Source organism: Amblyomma mixtum, chromosome 4 (genome assembly GCF_055824585.1).
Source record: "Amblyomma mixtum isolate Tamu chromosome 4, ASM5582458v1, whole genome shotgun sequence".
In the NCBI taxonomy this organism is placed as follows: domain Eukaryota; kingdom Metazoa; phylum Arthropoda; class Arachnida; order Ixodida; family Ixodidae; genus Amblyomma; species Amblyomma mixtum.
The window spans coordinates 33,059,276-33,077,800 of record NC_143015.1 but is presented as its reverse complement, the minus strand read 5'-3'; the positions used below and the strand labels follow the sequence as shown (position 1 = coordinate 33,077,800).

The following is an 18,525-nucleotide window of genomic DNA, read 5'->3' as shown; positions in this document are numbered from 1 at the left end:
GCTTGAGCTTACAACCAAGCCTTTATTTTGCTGATTTTTTTTTTATGGCGAAAGGGCAGCTTTGGTCAAAAAGTGCCATGTACCAAGGTTTCTTTCTCTCCCCAAGGTGGGAGTGGGCCTTTCACTCCCGTCAAGCAGAGCACTGGGCCATGGGAAAGCAAAAGCATGTACTCAACGTATTACTGGTGGAATCCTGGCGGGACTGGAGATCGGACCCCGCACCTGCAGCATGCAAGGCGGATGCTGAAACCACGAAGGCGCCGTTTCGGTCTTCAGCGCAGAATTGAAGTACCCTGAAAGTCTGCCGCCTGTGAACAGCGTGACTTTCTCGGACACAGAAGTAAAGCAGCCATACTCTAAGTAACCTTCAAGAACCTTCAAACTTACCAATGACAATAACGGGATTTGCCCAAAGTTAAAGAAATAGTTTACGATTTACGGTTGACGGTTTATGGAGGGTTTGACGTCCCAAAGCGACTCAGGCTATGAGGGACGCCGTAGTGAAGGGACTCCGGAAATTTCGACCACCTCGGGTTCTTTAACGTGCACTGACATCGCGCAGCACACGGGCCTCTAGAATTTCGCCTCCATCGAAATTCGACCGCCGCGGCCGGGATCGAACCCGCGCCTTTCGGGTCAGCAGCCCATCGCCATAACCACTGAGACACCGCGGCGGCGCTTAAAGTTGAAGAACTGTAGTTCGGAAATGCCCTCCAAAGAGGACATGCTGATGAAGACCGGATTTCGAGTGAGGCACGAAAAGTGACTTTCTCCTTGCAGCGGTCCTAAGATAACGTCCATGCCTGCTCACAGAAATCAGCTCATCCTTGTAAAGCGTCAGCACGGTGTTATCGCCGGCGCCACTGAGAATATCAAGCACATAGTTCGCAGCGTCTGTGTCGACGGTCTGTTTATTTTTCGGAGATTTTCCGCATCCGTTTACACGCTGTTCACCTCGGGCTGCAATCATCGTAGCAGCAGCGGCTGCGGCTGCGAACGCATCGGTCAGAACGGTCCCTTGTTAATACGGGTTAGTTGCTCCTTGGTGTGCGATTCTTTACCTCAGGACAATGCCTCGCAACACTGCAACTTCTATTAAGGCGACAGAACGCCAGCATTATCTTAATTATCTATTAACGCGATAGAACGCTAACATTATCTTAATTCATAAGAAAGGAGACGTCAAGGACTTGAAGAATAACAGACCCATCAGCTTACTGCCTGTTGTCAACAAGTTATTTACTAAAGTAATCGCAAATAGAATCAGGACAACCTTAGAGTTGAATCAGCCAAATGATCAGGTAAGTTTTCGTAAATGATACTCGATAATTAATTCAAACTATCAAATATTCACACTGTCAATCAAGTGATAGGGAAATGCGCAGAATACAACCAACCCCTATATATGTTTAGCGTTCATTCATTGCGAGAAAGCATTTGACTCAGGTGAAGCCTCAGCCGTCATGCAGGCATTGCGAAATCAGGGTGTAGAAGAGCCTGATGTAAAAATACTACAGGACATCTATACCGCCTACACAGCTACCATAGTACTTCATAAAGTCAGCAGTAAAATTCAGATAAAGAAAGATGTCAGGCAAGGAGACACGATCTCGCCAATGCTATTCACCGCCTGTTTACCGAGGCCTGGAGTGGGAACCGTTGGGGATAACAGTTAATGGACAATACCTAAGTAATTTACGATTCGCTGACGACACTATCTTGCTAAGTCACCCAGGAGATGAGCTGCAAAGCATGATCAGTAATTTACACCAGCAGAGCTGAACGGTGGGGTAAAAATTAACATGCACTAAACCAAAGTAATGTTCAACAGCCTCGCAAGGGAACAGCAGTTCACAATTGGTAGCAAGGTGCTTGAAGTGGTAAAGGAGTACATCTACTTAGGGCAGGTAGTGACCGCTGATCCAGATCATGAGAGGGAAATAAATAGAAGGATAAGTATGAGGTGGAGCACATATGGCAGGTTCTCTAAGATCACGAATAGCATTTTATCAATATCCCTCATGAGAAAAGTACACAACAGCTGTATCTTGCCGGTACTCACCTATGGGGCAGAAAGGTGGAGGCTAACAAAGAGGGTCCAGCTTAAGTTAAGGACAACGCAGCGAGCTATGGAAAGAAAAATGATAGGTGCAACGTTAAGAGATCGGAAGCGGGAGGAGTGGGTGAGAGAACAAACGCGGGTTAACGACATCCTAGTTGAAATCAAGAGGAAGAAGTAGGCTTGGGCAGGGCATCTAATGCGAAGGCGAGATAACCGGTGGTCCTTAAGGGTAACGGAGTGGATTCCAAGAGAAGGCAAACTTAGCAGGGGGCGGCAGATAGCTAGGTGGGCGGATGCGATTAAGAAGTTTGCGGGGATACGGTGGCCGCAACTGGAGAAGGACAGGGTTAATTGGAGAGACATGGGAGAGGCCTTTGCCCTGCAGTGGACGTAGTCAGGCTGATGGTGATTACTATGACGATGATATGCGCAGATGTCCGGTTGGAAGTCTTGCATTTTTTGCTCTTAACGTTTCTGCTATCTTCAAATACGTTCCCGTTGGTTTTCTATGGCAGTCTTAACTACTCGATGCGAAAGAAAGATATTGCCACACATCGGAAAAATGGGCCGCTGCCTTCAATATATCCGTAGAGGTTGCTTGCAATATTCCAATCTTCAGAAATTTTGTCCAAGAAAGCTGGACTTAACGTGATGGTGACATTCACGAGGATGTTGCTATCACCGAGTGTGTGGTGCGTTCGACGAACCCAAGATAATGAGACAGCGGTCACGGCTATGCAACTCACTAGCCGAAATATATTTTTAATTATTCACTTAATTCCGCATTCTTCAGAGTGCATTGATTCCAGACTGATCCCATTCACAGAATTTGCCAACGTGCAACCGGTCTTGAGATATTCATCAATAAATGCCCGCTTTTCTCATCTCAGACCAAAACTAGACTCTCTGGAAGTGGGCGCACGCCGGGCGCAGGCTATAGCATAGCGTAAACCTATGCTGAAATGGCCTAATACAAACATCATTTTTGGAAGCGTTGCAATCAGCACGGACACGGGGCACAACACTTCCGAAAATTACGTATACGCATCAAACTAGCCTGATCCGTCAACCTTCCTAATGTAAAGTTTCATCTTAACGTACAATGCCACTGCTACCGTATTCCGACACCACCAGTCATCAGTGCGCATGCGCGGATGGTCCTCGAGGGTTACATATGACCACAGGTTTTCTGCATGCACCTGGTGAAGCGGAGACGTCTCCGCATGACGTATAGGTTACAACAGTATAGTGCAAAGTGCATGCGTTAATGTGTTGGCATATGTAAAAATAGCGCCGTACGGTGCTTTAAAAGCTCCGATTGCCACACCGGTATAGTCCTAGACAATGGTGAGCGGACGCCGCTTAGGTGTGGCCAGAACCGCTGATGGAGGAGCAGGCGAGGAAGGACTGAGCAGAAAATTCAAATTAACCATTACAAAAAAAGTTTTGAACAGTCTATAGAGTGTCTATAGACTTCTGTCTATGAAGTCTATAGACTGTCTATAGACTCTATAGACTTCTGTATATAAAGTCTAATTAATGTCAATAGACAAATCCTAGAGAAAAGTTTATAGGCAATACAAATGCCATAGACAGTCTAAGACAATCTATAGATTTATGGCCATGCACTTTTATCAGGCTTTTCTCTACAGACCGTCTATAGAATATGAATAGACAAAACGCAATATCTACAGGAAGTCAACAAAGTCAATAAGAAGTCTATAGACTGTCTATAGACTCTATAGACTTCTGTATATAAAGTCTAATGACTGTCAATAGACAAATTCTAGAGAACAGTTTATAGGCAATACAAATGCATAGACAGTCTAAGACAATCTATAGATTTATGGCCATGCACTTTTATCAGGCTTTTCTCTATAGACAGTCTATAGAATATGAATAGACAAAACGCAATATCTACAGGAAGTCAACAAAGTCAATAAGAAGTCTATAGACTGTCTACAGACCATTTTTATAAAGGAACGGAAGCTGAAAAGGATGAAATTGAGCGCTGAGGAAAAGTTCCTTCTTAGCATCATTCGCATGGCGCCGTGAACATTTATGCGGCATTTAGACGTCTATCGACTATCCCGAAACGCTTTGTGCACATGTAACGATCCCATGGCGGTGCCTGTAAGCTTATTCGCGAAAGGAAGAGTGCTGCTCAGACAATCGTGACTAGCTCTGCCATATGTGGCCTTTTAGCTCTATGGTTTTACTACGGTTTGGAGAAAGTCGAGTATTGTTTTCAGATATAATGGGCGCTTTCTTTTATGTTGAGTATATTTCGAGTAAAAAAAAAAGAAACTAAAGTGTTTGGTAAAGACGGCTCGCGTCCGCAGCCCCATGGTTTCAAACTTGCTCAACGAATCGTCACTTCCGCCTAACCAGCAAATTACAAGAAAACATTACATTTGACTAAGGTAAGGCTATTTTCTCATTTCTTATATCAACGCTGATAATAGCTACGACTTAAGTACAATGCATTTAATTAATGTATCTTAAAGCGGAGTGGCTTACTTAATAGGCAAAAGGAACCACGAAACATAAGAAAACCTATTATGCCTGTATCAAACGAATCACCGTTTGGCCATTCGACTAGGGCGACGTTCCCTACTACAGCGGTGTTGGTTGGTTAATGAAACATAGCAAGACATCCGCCGAGTGGGAGGAAATTCAGTTCATTACATTTATTTAAACACCCGCAAAGGGGTATTACATAAGGGTAGTGTTGTATGTAATACGGCATATTTTTTCCGGCGGTTTGTCACTCTTGGTTTAGGCAAGCTGTTCTTTTTTTCCTCTACCCCATCGGTGAACCTTCGCTTTGTGCCGCTATATGACGGCTCATCGCCGCTTGTCTTCAGGCGTATTGTAGCGTTTCTCAGTTTAATACCATTCATCCTAGTGTTCGCACCGAGCAGAGACCAAATTATATCATTTCATCATCATCATCATCATCAGACTGACTACACCCACTGCAGGGCAAAGGCCTCTCCCATGTCTCTCCAATTAACCCCGTCCTGCGCCAGTTGCGGCCACCGTATTCCCGCATATTTCTTAATCTCATCCGCCCACCTAACTTTCTGCCGCCCCCTGCTACGCTTGCCTTCTCTTAGAATCCTCTCCGTTACCCTTAAGGACCAGCGGTTATCGTGTCTTCGCATTACATGCCCTGCCCAAGCCCACTTCTTCCTCTTGATTTCGACTAGGATGTCATTAACTCGCGTTTGTTCCCTCGCCCACTCCGCCCTCTTCCGATCTCTTAACGTTAAACTTATCATTTTTCTTTCCATAGCTCGCTGCGTTGTCCTTAACTTAAGCTGAACCCTCTTTGTTAGCCTCCACGTTTTTGCCCCATAGGTAGTACCGATTTCAGTTATCACGTAAAACTGACGTCGTGCGCCCGTTTCTGTAAATATCCTTCGGTAGCTCGCAGGGATTTCGCGCTCTAGAATGCAGGCTGAAAGACGAAGTCTAGTACAGCCTTTACTTTTCTCGCGTTGGCGTCCTTATTCGAAACATGACATAAAAAAGTACCAATTAAGCAATAATGGTGGGCCCGAATATATTCTCGTCCCTCCCATCAGGTTATATGCACCTGTAGAATGGAACGAATTGCAGCGGACTGGCCGGGTCTAAAGCTCGTTAGTGCCTTTTGAGTTCTCAGGCACGACCTTGCGCTGCTGTGAAATCGGAATGCGATGAGGCATCAACAACCTTCTTTTGCGCACTCAGAAAAGATTTAAATATTTTACGCTTCCCGAAAGATTTCAATTAAGCGTGGTCACGTGAGTGATCACGCTGCTCGACGGTGTTTGCATCGCAGCATGAACACGGGTACTGGCATTAATCTCGTCCCAAATTTTTGCGAATAATTTTGCTGTACGTGTTGTTAACAGCTACTCGTGCCTTTTTGATCAGCTGAACCAATTCGATATTGTCTGACCAACCATAACGTAACACCTTACGGGGCTAGGTAGTTATATAAACTGTTTAAAGAAAAGCAACTCAGCCCTGCATACCTTCAGACGCATGTGCAACATTCTCGGAAAAAAAAAAATTGAATAATGGAAAACTGTAAGATACTCTTATGAAAATATTGAAGGTGATGGTCTATTCTTCCAGTGTGTAGCAAGATCTTTCCTTTAAAGTTTTCCCCATCGCTGCCATCGAACAGTTAAGACTGCCATAGAAAACAAATGAGAAACTGTTGACGATAGCAAAAACTTGAATAGTAAAAAAAAATGAAGCCTGCCGACGCGAGATCTGCGGATATATTGATTGTTATAGCGAAAAATCAAAACATTGTTGGGTATGCGTGTTAGAAATGCAGCGCACAGTTACTTTCTGACCAACCTGTTCTTCAGTCTCATGAGGTATCCTCAGAAATGTTGCACTGTCATGCAGTAAAAGATGACTATTAGCTATTAAAGCAGCGCACACTTGTGCCATATTTCCACCATCTGCCCAGGCCACAACCTGCACCGCACGATGCAAGTGATTCACGTGTGCCTAGCACTTTTGGGACTTTTTGGCGCAGACTGCACAGACACAGCGTGGCACCATGGGCTGGAATTTCCCCGGAAGTGCCTGAAACGTGAGTGTGTACGCGCATATCAAAAGCAGTGACGTCGACGTTTATTGCCAGGGGGAAAAAAAAGAGACGTGAATTTTAGCCGTTATTTTTGTGCGAATAAACGCCATCACACATTCAAAACAAGTTATAAGCATAGCGCGATCTGCTGGCTCTAACGCGATCAGCTTCCGCGCTCCACCAGTGCGCACGCGAAGATTGGTGTCGACGCGACAGGCGTGCGCGCAGCTAACGGACAGATGGCGCCCTCTGGCTGCCCACGGAAGCAGATCACGCTCTGCTAAATCTCTCTATTAGACACGGTAAGGTCCACCGCTTCAACGATTGCTTTTATAGGGTGCGTTCCAATTCTCTAGACGTCCGACAAGACGTCAAATGTGACGTCTAGCAAGCCGTCGACATGTCTACATATTCGAACGTGTCTACTTCACGCGCCGCCTTGCGGCATACAAATTTAACTAAAATTTACGAATAGTTGCACTCCTATGTTCTTAAAAATTGTTAATAAAACAAGTGAAAAACGCGCTATTAGTAGTTTGCTCTTTTTTTTTTGCTGCAATAATGGCGCGTCCATCGCTACCGCTTTAGCAGACGATCTCACCCGCACAACAGACGATCTCACCCGCACGATTTCATCCGCGCGATTCGCACATATAAGCTGCTATAGCAATCGTAGGTCCACAAAGACTGCTTTATTTGCCGCCAGTTCTGATAAAAATCAACTTAACGAAATGACTCACACTTGAAAGATGGTGTGTCCCCGGGCTCCAGTGCCCGCAAAGAGCACGGATCTCTAAGCTCTGACTGCACCAACTGCTCTGCCATCTTTAGACAGGAAGTTAGCCTGCATCGATGTTGACTTCGGCGAAGCAGTCTTTTAACAGTACTGCATATTGGGCGAGTTGGTTAACATACATCTTGCAAAATTTTAGCGCGATAAACACGGACAGCGCTAGTTTCGTCTACTCTTTCTGTCCATGTTTTTCGCGCTAAAATTTTGCAAGAAGCAGTCTTCTTGAACGGCTTCGTGAAAAATGGAACGCGTCTCAAAATGGCGGCTGTCCGGCAAGACTTCTAAGTAGACGTCTACTCGGGAGTATTGGAACGCACCCATAAGCCAGTCAGTGGTAGACTACATGACGCAGCTCTCATTAGTCTGTAACTGGTGGTGCGGCTATTCTGACGTCACTATACGCGGACGCCCGCCACGTGACCAACCATGACAATGGCGTCGGGCGACTTGGAAGGCATCCGGACGACGTCAGCTCCTGTCCTACCCACCGCTGCAAGGTGAAGCAGAATCACAGCGATGAAAAGTGAGAAGAATGAAACTAAACAAGAACCTTGCTCTCTGCCATACTACTGCTTTCCAACGGCATCTCGTTAAAACGATCCCGGCCGCGGCGGTTGAATTTCTTCGGAGGAGAAATTTAGAGGCCCGTGTACTGTGCGATGTCAATGCACATTAAAGAACCCCGGGTGGTCGAAATTTCCAGAGCCCTTCCCTACGGCGTCTCTCATAGCCTTAGTCGCTTTGGGACGTTAAACCCCATAAAACCAAACCAAACCAAAGTTCTTGCAGCAGATTCTGGCCGCTGGCTACCTATGAGGAATGCCACTCTGCGCGCAGTAGCCGAGCCAAAGCGCCGCATTACTTCCATGCTTTTCACCACAGCATCGTTTTCAATTCAACTCAATTCAGTTCAATTTTTCGTGTTTTTTTATTAAGAGGAAGAGACAGGACTAAAAGCCGTGACAATGGTTTGGCGTGGTCCAGGATCCTTACAAGTTGGCATTCACAGAAGTACGACAATCGTACCATTGCTTCACAGGTCACAAGAGCGCAAATATTACAAACACGTGTGAGAAGGGCTCCAGAAATTTCCTTAATTAATCGGTTTGGTTTGGTTTGGTTTATGGGGTTTCACGTCCCAAAGCGACTCAGGCTATGAGAGACGCCGTAGTGAAGGGCTCCGGAAATTCCGACCACCTGGGGTTCTTTAACGTGCACTGACATCGCACAGCACACGGGCCTCTAGAATTTCGACTCCATAGAAATTCGACCGCCGTGGCCGGGATCGAACCCGCGTCTTTCGGGCCTGCAGCCGAGCACCATAACCATTGAGCCACCGCGGCGGGTCGTTAGTTAATTGATCCTGATGACAAAACAAAATCTGAGTTTCATGGAAGAGTGACTTACATAAAGATTTTATCTTGTTACTGTTTTCGCCATCTTTCTGTCCACATGTGGCCCAATGTGTTCACGTATCTAGAGAAGTGGTGTTGAATGCGTCAGCTGTCCCTCCGTTCCGCTCTTTGATAAGGAGCCTGCGTTTCTGGCTAGTCATTACTGCTGATCGTCGGTTCGGATGTAATCTTTGGTTTGCGCCCCCTTTGCCCGCATGCGCATTCCTTGAGCGTGTAAGTGCGCCACTGCCATATATTAAGCCTATCAGTTGCAAGACAGCGCCGTGTTTGTTTTCTAGTCTTTTAATGCTTGTTTTTCACGATTTAAAAAAAATTGGAATCTATTCCAATTAGCCCAGTTCTCAGCCCTAATACATCTCTGATGTTGGGTACATCGCATCGTGGATGTCGATCAAGGTATGACTTCGCGTGCCTGCCACGCTGGGTCTGCAGTTACGGAATTCCGCTACTGAAACACGAGTTTGCGTGTTCGATGCTGCGACTGCCGAGTTAGGTTACAAAATGAAAAGAAAGAAGAAAACGAGAATGAAAGGGAAATACCCCGAATTCTCGATGATCATGAAAGGTGATCACCGAATAAAACTACATCCAGCTTTTGCTCTCAGTAGCCAATACTGATAACCTGACTCTTTCTCACAATACTGACGGTTGTCCGGAAGCAAAAAGACGCCTTTATCGCCGAAATAATTGGATTCCGAGATTCCGCCCGTAGGTTCAAAATCGTGACGTCCTAACTAAAGAAGCCGGGCTGTCACCATTTTTAAGTGAATGCCGGTGTGCGTATTCGCCAACTGCAGCCTGTACAGCCACAAGGCTTGAAACCACGGTGAATTGATCACGGTGACTGAAGATTGTCACAACGGCTTACCTAAAAGGGATAATAAATCCTCTTAAACGGCGTTATATACCACTAAGCATCACGATTTGCGACCTAAAAGGTAAAAATTAAAAAAAAAATGAAATTAAAAAAACAATAAAATTACAGTACAGAGAGCGGAGTCGAACGGCCGACCTTCCATACGCAACACGTGGCTCTAATCCACTGCGCCATAGCGGCGATGGCAAGCCGTCGTTCTGAATGAATATTTATAACCAGCCTTAATGTGGCTGCTACCTGCCGGTGGGCGGCGCTGTCATCGCTGGCTGTACCGGCTGCATTTGGCGAACACGCTGCCGGTGTAGCCTAGCCTCTGAGATCCGCGCGGGAATATCAGTGTCCGTGCGGGCATTTCACTTCCGAAATCGGATGGGGAGGGCGCCACCTGTACTTTCATTATAACGCGATAGCGTTAAAGGCGCCGTTACGCAGAAAATCCGGTGTCGATGTCGGCGTTGTGAGCGATGAATATGGCGGCGTATAGAGTGGCCCAGGCAGCCACCCTCGGAGAAGCAACCTAGGTGGGCAACCTGGGTCACGTGACACTGCGGCGTCATCAAAACCTGCCCACCGGATTGTACAGTCGGGGACAAAAGTCTCCGGACCACGTGTTCCTCTAACGAAGCCGATAGCCCTGCTATTAGTCGGCGGCTGGAGACCACACTTGTGGAGGTAAAAGTTAAATTTTTGTTCTTTCATCTCCACAAGTGCGGTCTCCAGCCGCTGTCTGATAGTAGAGCTATAAGCTTCGTTTGAGGAACACGTGGTCCGGAGACTTTTGTCCCCGACTTTACGCAAAATATCCACCCTGGCAGGTGGCAGCTAAATCCCTGGCTGATCCCGAGAGGTTGCTCGGAAAAAAAAACCTAGCTGTGGTTTAGCTCTGGTTAAACCGGGCAAGTGGCGTAAGCAGCGTGGAGCCTGGTGCAGCACGGCTGACACGGTTGCTATGGCAACGACGCTCCATCTGCTTGACCTCGCTGCGGCTGAAGGTCAACCGTGGCCACCGCCGGGAGCTACGCGACGGCTCGAAACCTGGCGCAGTATTGCTTACGCAATAATAACTTGGGTCGCACAAGCCCCACCGGTGTCAGCACCTGCCATCGCAGGGCAGTGGTGCGTACCTTAATCGCTGCACCATTGCGCCAGGAATGGTATGACGACTCCCAGGGACCTTATGAATGTCAAGTTCAGAGTGACCATTTCCGCATTTATATTGGGCATTAACTCATTAACGCTGTTACCTCATACCCTTAAAGCAGACCTTAAGTGTCCCCTCCAATATTTTTTGTCTTTTCTAGCTCTGTAGAACTAGGGGGACACTTAAAGCTCCGACTTAAGCGTATGACCCGCACGCGCTAATGGCTATTTTTGCTTTCTCTTTTTCTTTCTTAATTTGTTCATCTTTATAATGGCGCGCACTCATTAGATACGCTTAGCTGAGATGTTCGTACCGCGTGTTCGTACTTCGTCATCGTTCTGCTCCGTGTCGCCTCGCAGAGAACCTAGTCTCGGACACGTGCGGGCATGCGATAAAGACATCCAAGGCCTACAAGAAGCTGCAGGAGATCCACCTGAGACGTCGCGCGGTATGTGCCACGGCGCTCTCGACCACCCCAAGTTCTCGGAGCCGAAACCTCCTCAATGTCAATGCTCGCCAGACGAGCCGGTTTCGCCTCATTAAGCGCTTTCCTCCCACTCACTCTCACCCTCTCGTTAGCCTTCGTGCCTGCTCTGCATGTGGGCAGTGAAAGAGGGCAGGGAGACGGAGCCCTCAATAGCCTCATGCAAACTGAAGTGTGTCGCGAGCTTGTAGACCTTTTCACATTTGCCTTTTTGAACTCAGCCATATTATACTACTGGACTGTGTCACCAGCGTTCTGACTGGCGGATTTCATACAGGCACCTACTGCTCATGGGCAGCCTAGTCCAACACACACACGTGATCAATCAAGCTGCGAACAGTGAAAAGGTTCTACAGACAATCGATACTTGCCTCAGGCGTCGAAGCCAACACGGTTAGGCTTTTGTGCACGTTAGTCTAATATGCTATGTTTGTTCCAAAACCATAGAATTCCAAGACACATTTGATAGCACATTTTTCTTGCGTAGAATTCTTGCACATATATGATAGAATTTTATGCGGACGTCCACCTACTTCTATGGGAACCAGTACGTCGCATTTAGGCTCCCGTTCACGATGTAATTGGAAAGTACTGCAACGGCTATTCACGCATGTAGCATGCATTCAGCGCAGAAAAAAAATGCACCAAATATATTCAAAGGTTTCCTTCATTTCAGGAGCGCAACCACTTTCAATCAAGCCTTAAGGCGTGCGCCTTAGACATCATGGACGCCCAGGAGTTCCAGAAGGTGTGCACCAGCATTAACTTGGTAAGTACGGCGAGGAATGGGGGTGATACTACCAGATAATTGGTGCGCAGATAAAATAAAAGGAGAGTAAGAAGGCGCATGCGACAAAAATTGCTCGCACAGGGAAAATGTGAGAATCTTTAATGCGTTCAACCGACGTAGAAGGAAAGGTTACATTCTTCCCATCCATGACTGAAGAGAGAAACGCGTTGCTACTCAGAATAAAGATTCCCCCATTCCATTGCTCCCAACAGATGAGGAAGGCCATCGTTTGCTTCAAGAAGGTAGCAGCTGCAAAAGGGGTGAGTAGACATTGAATGGAGCAAGAGAACCAGCGGCTACAAGCTGTTATCGAAGAATGCAAGTTCATTACTAATACTGTTCTTCAAATAGGCGGCAATGCGTCACCTCTGTCTTGCAGGCAGCGCACAAAGAGCGACCATGCGGAAAGTTTGCAAGAAATGCCATTTTGTTTAGAACGCCGCCATTACATGTAGCCGGGGTGCGGTTCGATCCGTTAGCAAAACAGTAGTAAAATAAACGCAGTAATTATGCCCCTGTCGCTGGTGCGAAAATCTGACTAGAAACGTCAAAGCAAGAAAAAAAGCAGAAACGTTGAAGAAGTTGTACTTGCTATATAAAGGGCTGTCCAAGAAGCGAGGCTGAGTTGTAGCGACAGTGCTCGGCCGGTGTACTATACCATCTGCATTACGGCGTCTACTTTCTGGTATCCTGAAATAATAGCTCTGACTCAGCCTGCGTTGCAGGCTTTTGACGAAAGAACGACAAGCGTCGTATTTATGGTGCGCCTCACGGCGCGCCTTAGAGTTTAATTGAAAAACTATAGTTCCCGGTACCAACATCGGCGGACAAGTGATGTCGAACGAAACATCCCATCAGCCGTTGAGCCAAACGACTTCGATGAGGGTTTGGCGTAAATTACAGCGGCGTAAATTCCAATTGAGTTCTTCAGAGGAGCTAGGATAATTTGATGTCAGCGGTATTACATGAAATAGCAAGGCGACAATTCCCACTGCCTTTTGGTATAATCTGCGATACATTAGTGGTGCGGGGAGTCTTTATAAATTAGGCTCATCTACACTCTGCCTTTTGTTATAGCCCGTTGTGCTTTAAGCGGATCGGGCCGGGCAATATTATTCTTATTTATTTTACTCGCCCAACCTAATTTGCTATCTATGCGCGCAAAAGTCACTGTCCTTGTTACCGCTAACAAAAATTGTTTGATTTAGTTGCAGAAGTACGCATAAATAGTACGCAAACGCGTGAAACCGGCAACAGCAGAATGGCTGTCAACCGCTGATGCCAAACACGAGTTTTATCGCTGCACAGTGTTTAGATTCAACATACCGGGCTTGCAAAAGACGCGTAAGGATTGCGAATTTGCCAAATAAAACTTCGGTACAGCGGTGAACTATAATAATCGAGCACAGGCATATAGTTTTTTTTTTACCATTACTGGCCTGCCAATGTCGTGATCACGCGACAAATCAGAGCTGCAGCGTTACGCACGCTGACACCATAGTTTTGCTAATGGCGCTGGCAGGCATTAAACGAACCTCTCTATAATATGCCGCTGCACAGCAGACCCAATTCACGGCTAGTAATGCGGAGTGGTCTGGCTGCGATTATCTCCTCAGATAACTACTCAGTTATTTCAACCACCGCTACTACTACAGTGAAAGTAACACTTCTGTCTCTCACATATCTGCACCTCTCTGAGACTAGACAGCACAGCACTGAACGATATTGTTTTTAAACATGGTCTTACGCTTCTTTATATAGAGGGGTTATTCGCTCATATGCATGTTTATTTCCAAACACTCGCGTTAGCCACCCAGCTGCGGTGGTCACATTTGCCCGGATGAGCGGACACAACAGCAGCAAGTTATCACAGCCTCCTCTCCGCATTGGTCTAACTCGAATTAGAGGAGACAGACCATTGCCATTCAATGCAACGCCAGTTGCAAAGATTAGCATTAGTTCACCGCCCTTACAAAAATTTCATTACACAGTTTACACTTTCTGTAAACAAACTCTAGAGGACAGTCTATAGGCAATACAAATCCTATAGACAGTCTATAAACAATCTATCGATTTAAGGCCATACACTGGAAGACTTTTATCTATGGACAGTATATAGACTATGAATATACAAAAGAAATAGCTATGGTAAGGCAATGGGGTCTATAAGATGTCTATAGGCAGTGTATAGGCAATGTTTATAAGGGCCATGGAACGACGGCCGGCACTGCCTCTGGAACGGCATTAAAAGCGGCACTCAAGAAAAACTTTTCGCTGGGCTTGTCCGTGCTTAACTCTTTTCGGTGAGAATTAGCTCAACGTAAAAACATTCACAAGTGAGAAAGAGAGGACAACGCGGTATCTCTGTGTACTTATGCATTTATATACACAAATCTATACATTTGCATCAGGCTGTATAAATCTGTGAACCTCGGAGGGTGCTTGGCCGCCATTCGCTACCATCAAATTTAGAGTAATCTTGCGTGAGGAGCATCTCGCTACAATTCCGGCGCGAATTCTCTTACGTACGCAGGCGCCATCTTTCAAGAATCAAGTTCGGACCATGTACGATAAGTACTGGGTAAGAGCCCGTGCTCGCGGCCAATTCTGGAAGCGCGTTTTCCTAGCCAATTTTCATGCTTTTTTTTTTACCTTCATGCTTTTCGAATATGCAATCATACCCAGAATTCTTCACAAGCGCATTTTTAAAGGGTAAATTTTTATGAACGCAGTTTTTTCACATATCGTAACATATATTCTACTGTAGTAATCTATATATCCGAAAATATCCCCTTGGAAAGCTGCCATTTTTTTTTGTTATTAACGTTTTTGCTGTGGTCAAAAACATTCCCTATTGGTTTTCAATGGCAGCCTTGACTAGTCGATGAGAGCGAAGGATAAAATTTAGAAGAAAGATGTTGCTATGCATTGGAAGAATGGACCACTGCCTTCAATATTTCCATAACCTAACCTTACAGTACCACAGTTGCCTCACAAATAAAATTGATGTCTAAGTTTCCTGGACTTGTCAAGAAACGCAGAATTGGGTTCTGTTTCCAAAGGAAACGAATACGCCTATTTCGAAACTCTTCCAAGCAGAGTAAAATTATAGACAATAGAATATCCGAACTTATTTCTTAAAGCCAAGGAAGAATGCGCGAAAAAGAAGTAAGAAATAGAGTGAAGGAACAAAAAGGAATGACGATTAATTCTGAGCTTCTTCAAGAAAATGCATTCCGTCTATGACCCGCTACCCCTCCGGTTCATGCACAGTGCTGTTCTTTCCTATACAGCGATTGCAAGCAACGCATATCGACAAACCTGAGCTCCAACCAACGCCTCCTGTTTTTCAATGCCTGTAACACCTCTCGCTTCGCAATGGGAACCGTTTGGGCGCCACTGTTCGTTTATTCGCCGCTATGTGGCGCCACATGCGAGGAGTGGTGGCTTACGTCATAGGGCTGCGAGCTGCTGGCATGACCGCCGAATGCTCCGCTCTGCAAAGCACTGCTTCGCGAAGAAGAAAAATATGAAATCATTTTGCGCCTTTGTCTAATGGTTTATCGCGAAGTCAAGCTGCTGCTGCTTTTACTGACAATGATGACGACGACGACTTCGCTATTTAATGAGCGCTCTCTTTCTCACAATCTACGAATGGAAGAGGTGCGAAGGCTACAGACTGGAAGACAGAAATCAATGGCAGTAGGGCAGGGATTCATATGCCGAAAAGCAGCTCATCTGGCTCGGACCAAAATCGTGGAAGCGTTGCGGCAATTGGAAAGCTGCAAGAAGCTGCTTTCAGCCTCGTCACTCTGAGTTCATAGTTACAGTTAACTGCCTCATTGTGAATGTGAAGTTCGTACTTTACTTAATCCATAACGAGGATTTGACTATCTTGGGAACAAGAGATGAAGTTTTCATTTCCCATAACGTATATGCCGCTACACAACGAGAAGTCAGCTCATGCACTCAAGGAACAAAAGAATGGAAGTACTAAAAAAGGGCAGGGAAAAATGTATGGCAAGGAGATTTTAATGTAATACAGCGAATTTCGGCGCCTTGATAGTCCTGCAGCATGGCAGCACTTAGCGCGCAAGCGAGCGGGTGCAATTAACTCATGCATTACTTTGGTTCAGACGCACACGTGTGGCCAGTAAACATGCTCGTAATTAAATGGCCCACTGATCTTCTGTTTACAGATTTCTTCTAAACACGTTTATACCCCGCCGCGGTGGCTGAGTGGTTACGGCGCTCGGCTGCTGGCCCGAAAGACGCCGGTTCGATGCCGGCCGCGGCGGCTGAACTTCGATGGAGGAGAAATTCTAGAGGCCCGTGTACTGTGCGATGTCAGTACACGTTAAAGAACCCCAGGCGGTCGAAATTCCCGGAGCCCTCCACTACGGCGTCTCTCATAGCCTTAGTCGCTTTGGGACGTTAAACACCATAAACCAAACCAAACTAAACACGTTTATTTTGTCGCCTCGGCCTTCCCTGCCGCTTAATACGTGTCCGGTGCGTTAATCGCCGGGAATCACCGCCTAGAACTACTCTACAGATTCACAGAGGTGCGCACAGGTCCGCCGTATTGCTCTCCCAAGCATCCGCAAACCTTGCATGCAAGAGGAAGACTTGGTGCAGCGGTCAGAACGATTGCAGGCTCAGTCAGCTTGTTTCTGACTGCTGAACTAGCTTTATTCTAGCCAAAATACAGCTGCAGGGAATGACTTGCTAGTATAATGGGTTGGCTGCACCGGGCCCATCTCAGTGAGTTATAAAAAAAAAAAACACGCCATGTGGATAGGTGGCGCCATCTGTTGTGGACGGCACAAGTCACAAACGTTTTGTTTTATTTTGACAGCGAACAGTTATAAAAGCTGAATTTTTGATAAAAAAAAATATAGTTTTCAATAAACATGTGCACTCGGACAAAATGAAATTCCGCAAAAAAAAAAAAGACAATTGTAGGTGTACCAGTGAACTGTCAGCAGCTGTCTAGTGCTAAACGATGCGAATGAGCTGGCTCCTCCTCCATGCATGGATGCTTTTTCAACCATGTGATCACGTTTCGCGAATAGAGGCGCGAATGGCGCAAGGAAAACAAACTCAAAACTCAGGGAACGTATACAGTAACTCTACTGCAGACCACGATAGTGCATGACCGGTACCTGCAGTCTAGCGCCGGCCGTCTCGGAATGCGGATTGTTCTGTGAGTCCTGACGTCGTAGTTATCGAGTTTTTAAAGAGGTGCGATATTTTATGTGTTTGCTCGAATGGCCGATTCCGCGCGTTTTCTTTGCGCCGCGAGCCAAAACTCCTGTTTCAATGAATGACTTCGATTCACATCCTGGGTTCCAGTCACGGATCCGGAGCTACCCTCCCTCACGATTTGAATTTTGGCGTTTCTGTGCAGGTATGCGTGCTGACTAAGTTCAAGAATCAACCGGGTCACAGTGTCAACTTGGACACGTTTGTTCGGCGGAAGCGCTGAAAGTGTGAGGCGGAGACCTAGCGATCAATCTCCCGATGGAGAGAAACAGTGCCCGAATGAAAAGAAACACGCAATAAAAACCTGTTTTATTTTTGTACTTATATATCCGCGCACTCATGGATTGCAGAATTCGCGTCAACCGCCTTGCACTCGTTCACCGCGACATAAAACTTCGAAATCGTGTTCGCCTACATTCAAGCAAGAAAGAAAGAAAAAAAAAACAGATGCATTCTTCCAGCGGTATTGCGCATCATAGTACCCGCGTGCGATGTTTCACTGCGTGGCTGCTTTGTGTGCTAATAAGAGCACCACTCATTAGCATCAATTAACGACAGTTTCAAGTGACAGGGGAAAACCAACAAACGTGAATATTACAGTGTTGTCGGATTTCGGGGTCCAGAGACACGTAGTTATAACAGCGGATATCCCCCTCCCAGTCCAAAAGAAATCATGTGGCCTGAGCAGACAATGAAAGGGAAATTAGGGGCTCGTTATGACACACAGTCAAAAACTTAGAGCCAAGGGGTTTGCTTGTAAGATTTTTAGTGGGAGTCCTGTAGCATTCGTGGTAGCCCTACCCATTGGAGGAGGCAGGACCAGAAATCATCCCGCCTTTAGGAAATTTGGAGCGCTGCAGATGCATTACGAACCACACAGTGTGGCTCAGAAGCGAACCACTGGGCTCCAAACTTTTGAAAAAGGCTGTACGTACGGAGAAAGCCAACAGCCAATGAAGCCGTTGACTTTTGGATTGCTTCGTACATGTAGCTCGAAGACATTTGATCAAGGCTGTACCAATCGTATCAATAAAATTTCTGGCAAAAGTTAGCTCCGGTCCCCGTATCCTCGCTTCATCTGTTCTTTTTTATGCGTAGCAT

General features: G+C 46.2%; 2 protein-coding genes across 8 annotated transcripts in view; one reads left to right on the top strand and one right to left on the bottom strand.

Moving 5' to 3' along the window:
* The window catches only part of sick (sickie), a 973,111-nt gene that overhangs the window by 439,849 nt on the left and 514,737 nt on the right, over positions 1–18,525 (bottom strand). The window lies entirely within an intron of this gene.
* LOC149346087 (uncharacterized) lies at positions 6,557–17,647 on the top strand. The gene is made up of 6 exons (XM_089585345.1): positions 6,557–6,662; positions 11,245–11,333; positions 12,046–12,138; positions 12,372–12,419; positions 14,693–14,740; positions 17,570–17,647. The coding sequence occupies exons 1-6, from the start codon at positions 6,557–6,559 to the stop codon at positions 17,645–17,647; spliced, it is 462 nt and encodes a 153-aa protein (XP_089441471.1).